The sequence below is a fragment of the Sus scrofa genome, chromosome 5, assembly GCF_054392235.1.
Source record: "Sus scrofa isolate SSC_HxYL_T2T_F1_AM1 chromosome 5, Sscrofa_HxYL_maternal_Yorkshire_Landrace_v2.0, whole genome shotgun sequence".
NCBI classification, from domain to species: domain Eukaryota; kingdom Metazoa; phylum Chordata; class Mammalia; order Artiodactyla; family Suidae; genus Sus; species Sus scrofa.
This window is the reverse complement of record NC_139387.1, coordinates 64,364,627-64,381,830: the sequence shown is the minus strand read 5'-3', so window position 1 is coordinate 64,381,830 and position 17,204 is coordinate 64,364,627. Positions and strand designations below refer to the sequence as shown.

Sequence of the window (17,204 nt, the reverse complement as noted above, 5' to 3'; positions counted from 1 at the left end):
CTACAGCTCTGATTTGACCCCTAGCCTGGGAACGTCCATATGCCACAGGAGCAGCCCAAGAAATGGCAAAACAAAACAAAACAAAACACACACACACACACACACACACACAAAACACTTTCTGTGATCTTAGGAAAAGAAATGTACATGAGGTATTATGAGAGCACTAAGTGAGACTATCAAAGAAGGCTTCTTGGAGGAAGTGACCCCAGCCCTCCGTCTCAAAGGATAGGTGTTGGGTAGTTGACATGGGAAGAGTTGGAAGTGGAGAGGAAGGAGTTTGAGGAATGGGAAGCATGAGCATAGTCCTGGTATCCTAAACTCATGTCGTGTCTGTGGGGAATCACACTACATAGAGGTCAAGGTGGCTGGACTTCAAAGCATACATGACACAAGGATATGAATCCTGCCAGGAGGAGGACGGGCACAGGGTCCCGATCACAGTGGATCCCTTACGCTAAGTAAACAAGGAACTTGGCCTGAATCCTGTTGGGGATTCAGAGCCATTGAAAATGAAGGAGACCATGATTGATGATGTGTTTTACTCTGTGGTTTACCCTGACAGCTGTGTGGACGGATTTGATGGGGACGGCACCAGCTAAAAGAGTTTAGGCCCAACCTAGAGCACTCATAGTAGAGACAGAGGGGATCAGATAAGATTTAATTGAAATTGGCATGACTTGGTGATTAGTGAGATGTGACGGATGGAGGAGGAGGGGTGAGGAATCACAGGTGACTTTTCTCACTAGGATGAGTGGGTCCTTGGTAGGAACACCAGCTAAAGCAGAGAATATGAAAGGAGTAAAGGTATCAGGGGAAACAATGACTTGAGTCTGGATATGTTGAGTGTTGAATCTGAAAAGCATTGTGTCCCATTTGGGATGTATTAGCAATGAGCTCCTGCTGTATGGCACAGGGAACTATATCCAATCACGTGTGATAGAATATGATAGAAGATAATATGAGAAAAAAAATGCACATATATATGTATAACTGGGGTGCTTTGCTGTACAGCAGAAATTGACAGAACACTGTAAGTCAACTACAATAAAAATTTTTATTAAAAAATGAAAAACATTTTGTCATGTCTAGGCAGTAATTTCAGACAGTAAATAAGATATATGAAACTGGATTTCAATCCAAAATTGATTATTTACGCTTCATCAGGTTCTGGGCAGTAGTTTAAACTAAGTTACCCAAAGTATGGTCTGTGGATTAGCAGCTCAGCATCACCTAGGTATTTGCGTTAGAAATGCGAATTCTTAGGCCTGACCTGACATCAGACCTATTGTATCAGACTCTTGGGGTTGGTGCCAGGAAGCTCTTTTGAAAAACTCTGCAGGTAAATTGTAAAGTTTGAGAAACAAGGCTTCAAACTACACCCATGGTTAAGATCACCCATTGCTGAACTCATTTACTAATTTTAGGAGGTTTTTAAGATACAGACTCCTTAGGATTTTCTATGCAGATAGTCATATCATCTATGAATAGAAAACAGGTTTTTTCCTTCAGTTCTACTCTTTATGGTTTGTATTTATTTATTTATTTTTCTTTTTAGGGCTGCACCTGTGGCATCTGGAATTTCCCAGTCTAAGAGGCCAGTTAGAGCTGCGGCTGTCGGCCTGTGCCACAGAGATACCATATCACAGCTGCATCTGCGACCTATGCCACAGCTTGCAACACTGCTGGACCCTTAACCCACTGACTGGTGCCAGGAATTTAACCCGCATCCTCACGAACATGATGTCAGGTCCTTAACACACTGAGCCACAGTGGGAACCCCTGGTTTCTATTTCTTTATGCCTGACTGCATTTGCCAGAACTTTCAGTACTGTGTTGATAAGAGCGCTGAGAACCAAAATCCTTAACTTGTTCCTAATCTTAGAGAGAAAGCATTCAACCTTTCCCAATTAAATGTTAAATGTAGGTTTTTTTCTAGATGCTCTTTTTGATTTCCCTCTATTTCTAGTTTGTTGAGAGTTTGTATCATGACCGGGTGAATTCTTTTCTGCATCAATTAATATGCTCATACAATTTTTCTCCTCTCGTCTGTTGATATAGTGCATTATGTTGATTGAGTTTTGGATATTGCACAAATATTGTATATATGGGATAAATCCCACTTGGTCTTGATATATTAGTATTTTTATATAATGCTATATTAGATACTAAAATTTTATAAATACTAAACTTTGTAAATATACACTAAAATTTTACAAATAAATTTATGGGATATATCGGTCAGTCTTTTTCTTTTTATTCTCTTTGATTTTGGTATCAGAAAATGTTATGAGGGCATGAGTGAAGTGATTAACTATATGGTGGTAGATAGTAGCTAGACTAGTGGTGATCACTTTATAGTGTATACAGATGCTCAATTATAATTCTGTACACCTGACTCTCGATAATAATTTTTAAAATGCACAAGGTTAAAACTGGCCTCATAAAATGAGTTGAGAAATGTTCCCTTCTTTGCATTTTCTGAAAGTGAATATTGTATTTTTAAATTTTTTCCCCCCAAGATTAATAATGTTCTGGAGAATCCCTCAGCATGGTGGGATGTTAAGGGAATTAAAAGCCAGCCTTGTACACTCCCCCTTCCCATTCAGAGTGTTCCTCAGTGGAGTCCACTGTGCATTAGCCAGAACAGGAAGCTCAGACTAGAAGATTCAGACTGTGGAGGAGATGTGACTTTGATGTGTATCTTCGACTCACTGGTATTTTAAGAAACTCTAAAGGAAGATTAGAGATTAACACTTGTGTAAGCAGCTTATAGGACAGCTAAAATGTTAATTACTCTCTAATTACTTGGTAACTGCCCTTTAACTCTTTTCCTGGATATATCTAGTAAATAACACTTCTCCATCAGTCAGAAAGGATCAAGAATCAAGGATTATAGAGTTAGAGAACAATTTTTTTTTAAGTATTCTATAGTGTTTAGATTTTAAATTGGCATAGAGGAAAACTCACTCTCTATGGTGTACAATTTTGTAAGTTGACAAATGCATAGAGTTGTGAACCTACCTTTACAATAAAGATACCAAATAATTCCATCATCCTTCAACAATTCCTTTCATTTCCCTCTAGGGTCTACTCCTCCTCTCAAGCCCTGGCAACCACTGGTCTGTTTTCCAGTCCTACAGTTTTGCCTTTTCCAGAACGTCATAAATGAAATCACACAGTATAGAGCCTTTTGACTTTGGATTCTTTCCCTTAGAAAAATGTGTTTAATATTCAACTATAGAAGAATGTCATTACATTCACGTCACTTAATCCATCTGTCAGCTCTTTCTCTCTTTTCCTTTTCCCCCTTGGTTCCTGCTTGCTATATTTATCTTTTCTGTGAAATCCAGACACACCCAAGTTTCTTCCAGAAAAATTACTTGATCTTTGATCACCTTATTTAAACTCTGTGACCCTGTTACCTGGTTGACAAGATCAGAGATAGATCACTGACCAACAGTTAGCCACACTCGGCAAGGCAATGACCAATGAAGTGACCTGGTAGAAGAGCTGTGTCCGACAGAGGCAGGTGGGGACTGACTGGCTACTCTGCGCCAAGCCTCTAAGACTCAATGGCAGCAGGAGTAACAGAGCAGAGACAGAAAGAGCAGCCACTTGCAACAGGGAAGACTGGATACACTTTCTGAAGATAGGAGGTGACCAGATCTTCACAGTATCTTGAACAATGTTTCATTCTCCAGAAAGCCTTGCTGAGGCTGGTTGAGCTCCCTGTCTTCCAAGCTCCTCCTTGCCATATTTTTACCCTTTTCGCTGTTGTTTCTTTCTAGATGTTCAAAATTTTCTTCTTTGTTCAATTCCTTTCTGTTTCAAGAACCTCCTCCACTGAGTAGCACCGGAACTATAGCCAATCTCCTGGGATGGACCATGATGGAAAATAATATTTAAAAAAATAGAATGTATATACTTGTATGACTGAGACACACACACATATATATGTATACACATACATATATAGATTACGTATAGCAGAAATTGGTACAACACTGTAAATCAACTATAAGTAAGTAAATAAATAAATAACAATTATAACAGAGGGAGTGCCAAGTCACTCACACAAACAAGAACCTCCTTTATTATTCTCTTAGAGTATTCTCGTGATAGTTTCTTGATCTTCCTTTGAGGATGTCTTTATTCCACCTTTGTTCTTGAAGGATCAATTCACTTGATGATAGAATTCAGAGTTGGCAGCTCCATTCTTTCAGGGCTTGAAAAATGTGCTACTTCCTTCTGGCCCCCGCTGGGTCTGATGAGAAATCTTCTGTCTTTCACCAAAGAAGTGGAGAATGTAGAAGAATTGAACAGAGAAGCATCAAAACATCCATGGACCTCAGAAGTTCCCACTGCAGCTCAGCAGTAATGAGCCTGACTAGTATCCATGAGGATGCAGATTTGATCCATGGTCTTGCCCAATTGGTTAAGGTTCCAGTGTTGCCATGAGGTGTGGTGTAGGTAGAAGACGTGGCTTGGATCCTGGTTGCTGTAGCTGTGGTGTAGGCCAGCAGCTGTAGCTCTGATTCGACCCCTAGCCTGGGAACTCTCATATGCTTCTGTGTGGCTCTAAAAAGAAAAAGAAAAAAACATCCACAGACCTGATGTGTAGGGGTAGAGACAAGGAGGTGCATAATAATGGAGACAAAGGCGGGAGCGGAAAGAACCCACCAGAGACAAAAACCTCTACTGGTTCTGCAAGCTGTTTGCTGCCTTCAAAACTGTAATTTTGGTAAACACCAAGGGAAATCTTACTGAAAAAACCCTTCAAGCTGGTTAGCTGCCATGTAATCTGCTTGGGGCTACAGGTTAAGAATCTCTCGCTGCCTGCAAAGGATAAATTGACCTTCTTTCTCTGTAATCTTATGGGGTACAATTTAGAGAAGCGCAGTGCAATTCACTAACAATGCATGAGAGGGACCAGCAACACAGACATCTTGACCCAGGTCTGCTTCACTGTAGCATAGTAGAAAGACAGCTGAATATGCCAGGTTGTTGCAGGTATGGGCTTTGCTCCTGGATCCCCTATTAACTTCATAAGCAGTCTTGAAAAAAAAATCATTTAATTCCTCTCTGACAAACCTGTCAAAAGAGCTTAACGATCCTGGCATATGAACTAAGGTCTAAAGTCAGAGTTCCATGTGGCTTAGTGGGTTACAAACCTGACTAGGATCCATGAGGATGTGGGTTCAATTCCTGGCCTCACTCAGTGGGTTAAGGCTCCAGTGTTGCCTTGAGCTGTGGTGTGGGTTGCAGATATGGCTCAGATCCCCGTTGCTGTGGCTGTGGTGTAGGCTGGAAACTGCAGCTCCAATTCAACCCCTAGCCTGGGAATTTCCATATGCTGTGGGTGCAGCCCTAAAAAAAAAAAAAAAAAAATATATATATATATATATATATATATATATACATATATATATATATATATATAACTAAAAAGTGAGGTACAGACTAATAAGAGGGGCTCAAGGCAATTGGAAGACCAAAGCCACGGGTTCCACCGAATGGGATTGCAGCCCAGGCTGTACCCCCTAAAGATTCTGGAAGTGGAAAAACCAGCAATCAACTCTCAAATAAATGTTATCAGTTAAGGGTTCCCAGCCAGCACTTGGGCTCTTTGTCTGTTCTGTGTCACTGAGTTTTAGTTTATTCCTATTTTGTGATTTCATCTCTCTGAGAAAATAATTTTTTTTTTTTTTTGTCTTTTTGCCTTTTCTAGGGCTAATCCCGCAGCACATGGAGGTTCCCAGGCTAGGGGTCGAATCAGAGCTGTAGCCGCCGGCCTACACCACAGCCACAGCAACGCCAGATCCAAGCTGTGTCTGCGACCTACACCATAGCTCATGGCAACGCCAGATCCTTAACCCACTGAGCAAGGCCAGGGATTGAACCCGCAACCTCATGGTTGCTAGTTGGATTCGTTAACCACTGAGCCACGAAGGGAACTCCTGAGAAAATACTTACAATATCAGTTAGGGAGAGAGATTGGTACTTCTCCATGACACTGTTCACTTGATTCAGCCCATCCCCACTGAAGCAGGGGATGCTGTGGTTAACCCTCTTCTTTCCAGCTGTCTAGCGTCCCTAAGAATTACATGATGTGGTGTGTGTGTGTGTGTGTGTGTATGAGAAGAGACAGAGACAGAGAGAGTGTGCATGGGTGCGTGTTTATCAGGGAAAGGAAAGATGGCAGGTAGCGAAGACTAAAGGGGGACAAAAGATATTGGATCACAATCTACAACTCCCTCCTTGGCCATCAACACTGTGCATGTGTTTGTGAATTCAATACCTATTTATTGACAGGGGAGAGCCCAAATCAGGTTGTAAGAGAATCCACTTATCAGAAAAGCCTGTCCCAGTCTCACCCCAACACTCTTCCAACTTCTTTGCCCGTGGGCTGATGCTCTTAAGACTATGACGACAGGATTAAGCAGCATGTGGGTATTACAGAGAGATAAATCTCGATGCAAAAAGATCGTTTATTCACCTTCTGTGAAGCAGGCAACTGGACAACTTATAGGAGAAACATTCAGCTCTGTTGTGAGTATTTCTCAACTTCTGGAGAGTTTAAGCAGGATATAATCAGAAGGCTTTTGCAGTGGGGTGGGGTTGGGGGTTGACCCTGCTCTAAAACAAAGAAATGGAAGAGGAGAACATGCTCAGCCCATGGACCTGGACCAGGGCTTGGGAATGGAGATGGGAGAAAATATGGAGGAAATACACCCAAACTTCCTCATCAGGCCATATGACAAGCTACTATGTGAAATGATTTATTACAAGGCCACTGCAAACCTTGATGACTAAATTCTTCTCCAAGGAACCCCCAACTGACTCTCCCTTTTGGTGGCTCCAAAGCAAATAGTTTTCTGGGAAAGGAGGGATCTGGGCCACTGCATAACCACAGAGAAAACAGTTCTCTACTCCCAGGACATGCTTGAAAACTTGGTCCAGGCACGGGAGGCTGACATGAGAGTGGGAGGAAGAAGGGAAAGAGCAGAGAGCCAGGAGGGGAGTGACTGCAGTGCAGGGCAGGGTAGGGCCCTGCAGAGCAAGGTTAAAGTGTTTGTTTGTGTCTAGTTGAGGAAAGGTACTTGCTGGATATTTGCGTCTGTTTTTTTTTTTTTCCCCATGGCTTAGGTTTTCGACTTCCTTGTCTCTCTGATTTATTTGATTTTCTCTGCCTCAGTGGGACCCCAGGTGACATTGAGGGGTCCCACCTTGTCAGTGGAAGCAACTATATCCCCATCTATATCCGCCCTATCTTAGTCCATCAACAATGGAATTGTCTATCTGCCCATATCTTTGCTGAGAAAGAGGGATTTTGAAGCCTAGGGTGACAATAGTAGGATTAGAGAGTTTGACTCAAGAATCTTCAGCATCTGCCCTTCCTTAGCTAGAATTTATGGAGCGGCATCCTCTGCAGCTTCCTACAGCCAAGCTTTGCTGCCTGGGGTATAATGGAACGCTAACCCCAGATCCCTGGAAAACTGTGTCTTGAAATAATACATTGCCGTATCCACGTCTTTCTGCAGAAGAAGAGTTTGTAATCTTCAAAAGGGGAAGGTCTAACATTGCTTTAAAAACAGGAAAATACTCTGCCTCACAAAGGCATGAATTACTTGATACTTTTGGACGCAAAAGTATGAACCCCACTCCTATAGCTAAAATCAGGTCTCGTACTAGGTTCAGGATTATTGCAGGATGCCCTTGGAATTCCTAGGAAAACAAGGTCAGGATAAGATCAGCCCAAGGTGACATCTGTGACTAACAGGCATGACTTCCAAGTCAGGACAAGGTCATATCTGTTCTGCTCCTCCCAATGGTTTTACAGGGAGAACTGGAGGGAAAGTCTATGACAGAAACATCCTATGGATTGGTTGACTGTCCTAAGTACTCCAAAAAGTGAAATGTACATGAAATGTACAGTACAATAAACACAATAAAAATTGTTAGCCATAGTGCAAATCCCGAGGGCCCTGTGGACCCAGGGATTAGCCAGGCAACTGCTTTGTAACTCTTTCCTAGGAGAATTCTTTTACATAATACATCACACTTAGACATGCACTCTAAGTCTAGAGATGCAACTTCAGAACTACATAAACATGGAGTTCCCATTGTGGAGCAGTGGAAGTGAATCCAACTAGTATCCATGAGGATGCAGGTTTGATCCCTGGCCTTGTTCAGTGCGTTGGGGATCCATTGCTGCTGTGAGCTGTGATGTAGGTCGCAGACACAGCTCGGATCCCACTTTGCTGTGGCTGTGACGTAGGCTGGCAGCTACAGCTCTGATTCGACCCCTAACCTGGGAACTTCCATATGCCACAGACTCAGCACCCCCCCCCCAAAAAAATTGTATAAACATGCAAAAGAAACTTGCCAGAGAAAAGGGAAGTGTAATCAGGAGTACAGGGAAGTCAAGGGTAATTGTTAAGTTCATTGGGGTTGCCATTGGGAGTGTCAAAGGAATTCAAGGAAAGCTTCTTAAGAAAGAATTTCGAGACCAGAAATAAATTAATCGTTGGGGTGTTTGACGGAGGAAGAGGATTACCTAGCAAGTTGCAGATGACAGTTCCCTCTCTGGTGCACGACAAGGACTTGTCAGCAGATGGTCCAGGAGAAGTGGTGTGGGAGTCCCAGTGAAGCTGTGTTGCAGTCATGAATTTGTTTGCATGGCTTCTTAGACTGTCAGAAGTTCAATGGCAGAGTTACTCTTTTTTGTGTACTTTTCACTAAACTCTACATTCATTCCCCCTTATTTTCCCCATTATCCTACAAAGAAGATATTTGATTCATTTTATAGATGGAATGAGGCCTAGAGAGGTTATGCAATTTATTCAAGAACACACTGTTTTGTGGAGCAGGAATTTGAAATGGTTTGCTTTCGATCCTAAAGTATCTACTCTTTGCACTGGTTTGCCCCCCTGCTTAGGGTTACCTTAGATCTTCCTATTATAGACTTTAGATTTGACATAATAGGATCCCAGTTGGAGGTGCCAGATAACAAAGAAGATGTCCAGTTATATTTGAATTTCAGATCAACAACAACAACAAAAGTTTCTAAGTATATACCATGAAATATTTAGGATAGACTTATACTTAAAAATCACTTGTTGTTTATCTGAAATTCAAATTCAACTGGATGTCCTGTATTTTTATCTGTGAATCTGGCAATCCTAATCTCAGGAGGCTCTCTAGATTAGAGGAGGGGATGTTTGTAGTTTCTTATTGCTTTGAAAGGGTTGGGAAGGCCCAAAGATTTGATCTGAGAGTTTCTCTAGTTTTCCTTTGTGGCTTTGTCAGAGCTGGGATATACCCATTACTGGTGGCACAACTCTGAGGGCAATGCTGTTCTTGGCTACCCGCCAGCCATTCCCATGGTCCCAGCCGCTCTTGGCAGAGGCATCGTCTTTGCCTGTTTACAAGGGCAGGAGAGGGCCCTCAGCACAAGCATTGGATTCAGTGAGCAGAGGAGCTGTCAGTACATTTCCTAAAACCACTGAGGGTTTAGGTCAAGATCAGCTGATGCCTTCCCTGTGGTTTGATGGAGAAGGTCAAGGGTTCAGGATCTTATAACCTAAGGTTCAAGGTATTGGTTCAGTCTCTTCAAATATTTGCGCACACATTCAGAAAATATATATGGCATACTTACTATGTTCCAGGTACTGTGGTAGGTTGTGAGGCTACAGAAATGAATAAAGACTGAAAAAGCAACTTCATGAAGCATCTCCTAGTGGGGTGATTAAGACAAAATCCATTGCATGAGCAGGTGATCAAGGCCCTGGCCAGGTTCACCATCACCCTGTTCCAGATCACAGATTAGTCAATGTATTTCTATTGAACAAGTTGAAGACTGGCAGGAGAGAATGAAAACAGCAATTGGGGAAAAGAAATAAGGGTAGTTATCTTGGAAGTAAGGATTTACTAATTAGCAAGATTTGGAGGGTAATACAGAAAAGGAAAAATATCTTGGAGGCAAGGGTAAATAATTTAACATGATTTTGAGAATAATAAGAAAAAGTTAATACAGTTTAATACAACATAAGACTTGAAGAATGAGCAGTGTGGCAGAGAGATAGAAAGATGGTTAGCACAAGCCAAACATTGTCAGGGAGAATTGAAGTTAAGAATATGAGCATAAATCTATAATGGATGAAATATGGAATTCCATGAAAACAAGCTCCCAGGCCGATTATGGAAGAGGTTGGTTCAAGGTTGGAGATTAAGGCTGGTTGGAAGGCCTTTGGAGTTTTTAAGAATCTTCCTTCCCGGAGTAATTATTATTGACTCTTGTTATAGAAGAGGTACAAGAAAAAAATCCTGTTTATTACATGCTATTGTAACATTGAATAACAATAATTTGTTATGTTCTTTTTTGTTATGTTCTTTCATTTGTTCTTAAAGAATGACAATGTACATTTCTGAAGCTATAACAAAAGTCTAGGAAAACCAGGTTGGATAGGTCTTGATTTGGGTAGGAGATAATGTTCAAGATTTCTGAGAAATACATGAATACAAAGTTAAAGCATAAACTTGCTATTTAATCACTCTGCATCGATTTCCCTGTGTGTATGTGTGTGTGTGTGTGTGTGTGTGTGTGTGTGTGTGTGTGTTGGGATATTGAATACTTTCATAGTGCTGGTATACCTGGTTCAGTTTCCCCTCTGACAAGATGACAACGTTGTCATCCCCTAGAACTAGGAAAGAAGTCTCTGGATCACATGAGGATTAAATAAAATAAGGACCATAAAGAAAAATGGCCATAAAAAAATGGGTCAATAATGGAGTTCCCACTGTGGAACAGTAGGTTAAGGACCTGGCATTGCCACAGCTGTGGCTTAGGTCACCACTGTGGCTCGGATTTGATCCCTGGCCAGGGAACTTCGTATGCTGCAGATGCGGCCAAAAAAATTTTAAAAATGGGTCGATAAACATTTATAGTCAGGTTATTTGACAGCTGGATTGAAAAATACCATGACTTAAAGAACGTTTCAGTGCTGTAGAGACTGTAGATATTCTTTAGTTCTTTCTCTCCCTTTATAGATGGTGAAACTGGTGATCAAAGAGAAGTACCTCATTATAATAAATGCACACAGAAAGCTGGTGGCAGATTTATTGGAAGAACAAATCTACCCAGATTTTTGAAATCTATCCATTTTCATTTTATAGCCCACTATACTGAGTGCTGCCATTGATTTATATCATATATTTTTCTTTTTGTCTTTTTTAGGGCCGCATCCATGGCATATGGATGTTCCCAGGATAGGGGTCTAATCAGAGCTATAGCTGCCAGCCTACACCGCAGCCACAGCAACACCAGATCTGAGCCGTGTCTGCGACCTACACCACAGCTAATGGAAACGCTGGATCCTTAACCCACCGAGCGAGGCCAGAGATCAAACCTGCAACCTGATGGTTCCTGGTTGGATTCATTTCCGCTGTGCCATGAAGGGAACACTTATATCATATTTTCTTAAAAATTCCTTGAAAAGATGATAACTTCTCCCTTTTGATGGCAACACAAAGTACTGAGCCTCTTTATCAAGGGGCTTCCCACCCCCCCAAATTTATCCTAAAGGTCTAACAAGGAATGGTCCTCATAACTTGAAGGGTCTTTTTTTTTTTTTTTTTTTCTCTTACCCTCTAAGGAGCCTCAAAGACAACCACCAGCCACCCAAGAGCATTCAGAATGAGTGACAACACGACATTGGCTCCTCCAACTTCAAACCAGGGTCCCACCACCCCACGCAAAGGGCCCCCCAAGTTCAAGCAGAGGCAGACTCGTCAGTTCAAGAGCAAGCCTCCTAAGAAAGGTGTGAAAGGGTAAGACCCAGAGGAAAAGGAAAATTTCTCCTGTTGTTCCCCCCACTCCCCGCCAAGACTGCTTTGGTTTTGAGAAATAAATGCTCACGATATCAAACAGAGTTTTAAAAATTTTCCATCCCACCCTCTGCTTTTCTCTATAACAGAATCTTTGCTGAATCATGTTTTCAGTCTTGGAATCTTTTCTCGCTCAACTCCTAGATCTCCAGCCAAATTTAACATGGAAAATTGAACCTTTCACAGTGACTTTTGACTTGACCTTCTAGACTTTTCTTTTGTTTTTGGCTGCCTCGCGGCATGTGGAGATCCCCGGCCAGAGATCAGATCTGAGCCACAGCTGTGGCATTGTCAGATCCTTTAACCCACTGTGCCAGGCTGGGGTTTGAACCTGCGTGCTTAAGCTGCATGTTGCTGATCCAGCTGCACCACATCAGGAACTCCAGACCTTCTGGACATTTCTTGACCACTCTTCTTTGCTGACATAACCTGTGCTTTAATCTGGAATAAGGAACCACTCCCAGAAGCTAGTTTGTTTTTATGGCTTTGAATCTTCTCTACTCAGTTCTTTGTGTTTCCCTTTCTCTCCTTGGTGAAATCTTATTTTTCAGCACACACTCGTGTTAATTGCTTTTTGAATCCCTTAGACAAATACTGTCTAACTCCCTCAGACAAATACTGTCATTACTTCTATGTTTGCATTTGCCATGGTAAACTTGTATTGTCTTATATTGCATTTATTTACTTTCATCTGTTCCTTGAGACTGAGATCCTGCAAAGAAAATGTGTGCTTGCTTTTTCCTTAACTCCCTGTGCCAAACACAATGCTAAGGACATAGTAGATGATTAATACCCACTTTTGGATAACTAAACAAATGGCAAAATCAAACATTTTATGCATTTCATATTGCATTCTTATTCCAATTACTTGTTTTCTTTTTTCTTTTCGGCCATGCCTGTGGCATGTGGGAATTCCCAGGCCAGGGGTTGAACCCACAGCGGCAGTAATCCCAGGCCATTGCAAGAAAATGCCAGACCCTAACCTGCTGTGCCACAAGAGAAGCCCTTCAATTTCTATTTTTAAAAATAGAGTTTGACTAAATCGCCCCACTGATCATTTTTTTTCTGGCTCTCAATTGTCTTCGGTTAAGTTTTTACAGAGGGAAATTCTCTCTCCTTTGGGACACTTTGTCTAAAACCTGCCTGAGTGACATTTTCTTTGACTCGGCTCAATGCAAACCAAAGGAGTTTCTCAAATACAAAAACTTAAACCTCTTCTTCTTTCCCTTTGAATAAGGAAACTCCTCACGTAGCTCATTTCAGGATCCTTTCGCTCTGATATCAGCTAATTTCTCTGTGCTTTTTCTGTAGGTTTGGAGATGACATTCCGGGCATGGAGGGGCTAGGAACAGGTGAGACACCCTAAAATTTGAGTGAGAACTTTACCTTTGGAATTTTACCTTTTTTTCTACTTCAGGCCTCAAGGGGCAGTTGAAAGTCACCAGAAATACCTAAGGCAGCAGATTCTAGAAATGTGGGGTGTTTTTTTGTTTGTTTGTTTTTGCTTTTTGTTTTTGTTTGCTATTTTAGGGCCACACCTGTGGCATATGAGGTTCCCAGGCTAGGGGTCAAATTGGAACTACAGCTGCCAGCCCACACCACAGGCACAGCCACAGCAATGCCAGATCCGAGCCACATCTGCAACCTACGCCACAGTTCACAGCAACGCCAGCCAGATCCTTAACCCACTGAGTGAGGCCAGGGATCGAACCCGCATCCCCATGGATACAAGTCGGGTTCATTAACCACTGAGCCACGATGGGAACTCCCTCCCTGGGGCTTTAATTTAGCCTCCTAAGTAAGTCTGTGTGTGCCCAGAAGCAAAGACTCTAAAAGAAACCAGGAGTTCCTGTTGTGGTTCGGTGGTAATGAACCTAGCTACTATCCATGAGGATTTGGGGTTTGATCCCTGGCACCACTCAGTGGGTTAAGGATCCAGCATTTCCCAGCATTGCCATGAGCTGTGGTGTAGGTTGCAGATATGGCTCGGATCCTGAGTTGCTGTGGCTGTGGCATAGGCTGGCAGCTCCAATTAGACATCTAGGCTGGGAACTTCCATATGCCATAGGAGCAGCTCTAAAAAATAAAATAAAGAATGAAATATAAATAAATAAAGGAAATCAGACTAGGCCCAAAATTTAATGAATCCTCTTGTTTGGTTAAATACCTTTGAGGTCACATGATGGTGAATTGTAGATATTCATGGTAGAAAGTGTCTCAGAGTGAGTCTGGCCCAACATCTTAATTTTTCGGAAGAGAAATCTGAGACTTAGAGGAATTAAGTGACAGTCTGAGGCCACAGACTGAGGTATTGGAAACAAGGGCGGGGCCTGAAGAGCCTTTCCAGTGCATGAGGCAAACCACTCCCTCATCAACTTCCTCTTTTTACACATCCTCTGGCACCCAGAACCAGGGCCCCCTGCCCCCAACACACGAAAATATCAGGTACAATATGTTTTCATTGGCAGGAATTTTTATTTGTTGGACAATGCATGTAAATGATTGAATGTCCTTTTAAAAAGTTAATAGACATTTTTAAAGCACAGTTTTAGGTTTATAGATAAACTAAGAAAAATTACAGAGTTCCTATACAACCCTCTGCCACCTTCCTCCCCCTGTACATAGTTCCCCCTATTATTAATATCTTGCCTTAATGTGGCCCCTTTGTTAGACTTCATGGACCAGTATTGCTACAGAAACTGAAATAGCTTGTTCACTCTTTGTGTTGTCCATTTCTGTGGGTTTTCACAAATACACAGTATCATATATCCACCATGACATGTTCATACAGAATTGTTTCACTGTCCCACCCTCTCCAATCTCCCTCCCTACAAACTCCTGACAACCACTGATCTTTTTACTTTCTGTATAGTTTGGCCTTTTCCAAATACTCCTACAGCTGAGGTCATATAATATGAGTTCTTTCACTTAGTAACTTTTTTTTTTGTCTTTTTGCCATTTCTTGGGCCACTCCCATGGCATATGGAGGTTCCCAGGCTAGGGGTTGAATCAGAGCCATAGCTGCTGGCCTACGCCAGAGCCACAGCAACACAGGATCCGAGCCGCGTCTGTGACCTACACCACAGCTCATGGCAACACCAGATCCTTAACTTACTGAGCAAGGCCAGGGATCAAACCTGCAACCTCATGATTCCTAGTCAGATTCGCTAACCACTGAGCCACTATGGGAACACCTCACTTAGTAACATTTAACTAAGGTTCCTCGATGTCCTTACATGGCTTGATAGTTCATTTCTTTTCATCGCTGAATACTATTTCATTGCACAGTTGTATCACAATTTATTTATCCTATTGAAGGACATCATGATTGCTTCCAAGTTTTGGCGAGAAAATTGCTATAAACATGCTTGTGAAGGTTTCTTTGTGTGCACAGATTTTCAACTCATCCAATGTACTTTTAAAAGGTTTTAAAAGTATAGTTGATTTACAATGTTCTGTCTATTTCTGCTGTACAGCAAAGTGACTCAGTCATACATTTATATACAATCTTTTTCTCATATTATCTTCCCTCATGGTCTATCCCAAGTGATTGGATATCTCCCTGTGCTATAAAGCAGGACCTCATGGCTTATCCAACACACTTTTGATAAATGGTGATGCCCTTAACAATCAAAGTCTTTAACAGGCAGTTCTCAATATATCTGCTTTTTGTTGTCCAATTCCACTCCTGGGATTCCACATAGAATTTCTATCCACTTTTATAAAATTCATATGCTATTCTTTTTCTTTTCTCTTTTCTTTTGTTTTTTAGGGCCGCACTTGCAGGCACATGGAATTTCCCAGGCTAGGGTTTGAATCGGAGCTATAGCTGCTGGCCACAGCCACAGCCACAGCAACGCCAGATCCGAGCTGTGTCTGCAACCTACACCATAGCTCACAGCAACACCAGATCCTTAACCCACTGATCAAAGACAGGGACCAAATCTTCATCCTCATGGATACCAGATTCCCTTCTGCTGCACCCCAACAGGAACTCCAATTCTTCTAAATCAACTGCTTCTGTATTTTGGCCAGGTGTATATAAGACTAGCAAATACATTTTGGACTCTGAAATATATCCTGAACTCTGCCAACTTATTTGGAATGATGGCAAGAGATTTCTACTGGGGGAAACTCTGAAGTGGTTGACCTGGTTCTAGTCCAATCTCTACAACTATGAGATTTTTTTCCTAGGTGTTTAATCTCTCTGGCTATCAGCCAGCTTCTCCATAACTTGAGAATGATAGTATTTTATTGTTGATGCAAGGGGTCTGGATGAGAGGATGACTTGAGGTCATTTCTCAGAGTGCAATTGGACAGAGGCATTTTGAATGTAAAGAAATTGAAGAGCAGTCAGACAAACCCAAGGAGCACATCTGGACTGGTAGGGAGTAAGGAGAATGGCTTTCGAGACCAGGCAAATTTAAAGCATCCCTATTTCTCATTTTAACCCTTGGCCTCATGAGAATTCCCCCTCTGCTCCCACCTTACTGGTTGGGCTTTGGTGAGACTCCGTGCGATCAGAGAGCTGCAGTCCACAGGATAGCCCCTGTCCAAAGCCTTGGATCACCCCCCTTTCCCCCACCCCCAAAAAGATGCAAAATGAAACCAACACAGATACGGGGGGGGGGGGGGCCTCTGTTTAAGGGGCTCTCCAGAGCTCAGCAGAGGATTAATTAAACAACTGGTCTGAACTTTCCTGGGCTGCAGGGCCATTCCAGGTAACTTCCCAGTCACCTGATTAATGGAGAGGAGAGAGGAGTAAACCTTTCGAGCAGAAGAGGTTCTTGTGGGGGTGAGGATGGCTTCTAAGTTCTTGTACTTCTCTTGCAGATATCACGGTGATCTGTCCCTGGGAGGCATTCAGCCACTTGGAATTGCACGAGCTCGCTCAGTTTGGGATCATCTAAGGCACCAGGGGTTTTGCCCCCTCTCAACAGCATCTGCTGTGACTTTGATTACTTCTGCCCTGCTGATCTGCCAGAGTTCTTGACATGCAGCTGCTGAAAGTGGTTTCTTTGGTTTGCACAGTCATTTCCCATAAGTCACTACTAAATGTTCTCTTAGTGTCAGACGCCCATGCAGTGTAGTTAGCTCAGAATAGTGGGTGAAATCAACGTTTGATAGGGCATTTCAAATGTTTCTACTTTGTCCTATCAGCTAGTTAGAAGTCATCACTATTTCTCTAAAGTTGAATCCTTTAAATCTGTCTTTGCTCAGCATTCATGATAATTGGTGGTAGGCTTAAGATACCATTTATGTCATTCCTTGCCCCTTTTTCATTTAATAAAGGAGCTATTTACCTTGAATCTCAT

General features: G+C 42.1%; 1 protein-coding gene across 1 annotated transcript in view; it reads left to right on the top strand.

Moving 5' to 3' along the window:
• Positions 1–17,204, top strand: part of PDE6H (phosphodiesterase 6H) — a 26,451-nt gene extending 9,247 nt beyond the window's left edge. The window contains 3 exon segments of the mRNA NM_001244244.2: positions 11,658–11,832; positions 13,201–13,241; positions 16,723–17,204. Of these exon segments, the coding sequence (NP_001231173.1) occupies positions 11,699–11,832; positions 13,201–13,241; positions 16,723–16,799 (252 nt within the window). The 5' untranslated portion in view covers positions 11,658–11,698 and the 3' untranslated portion in view covers positions 16,800–17,204.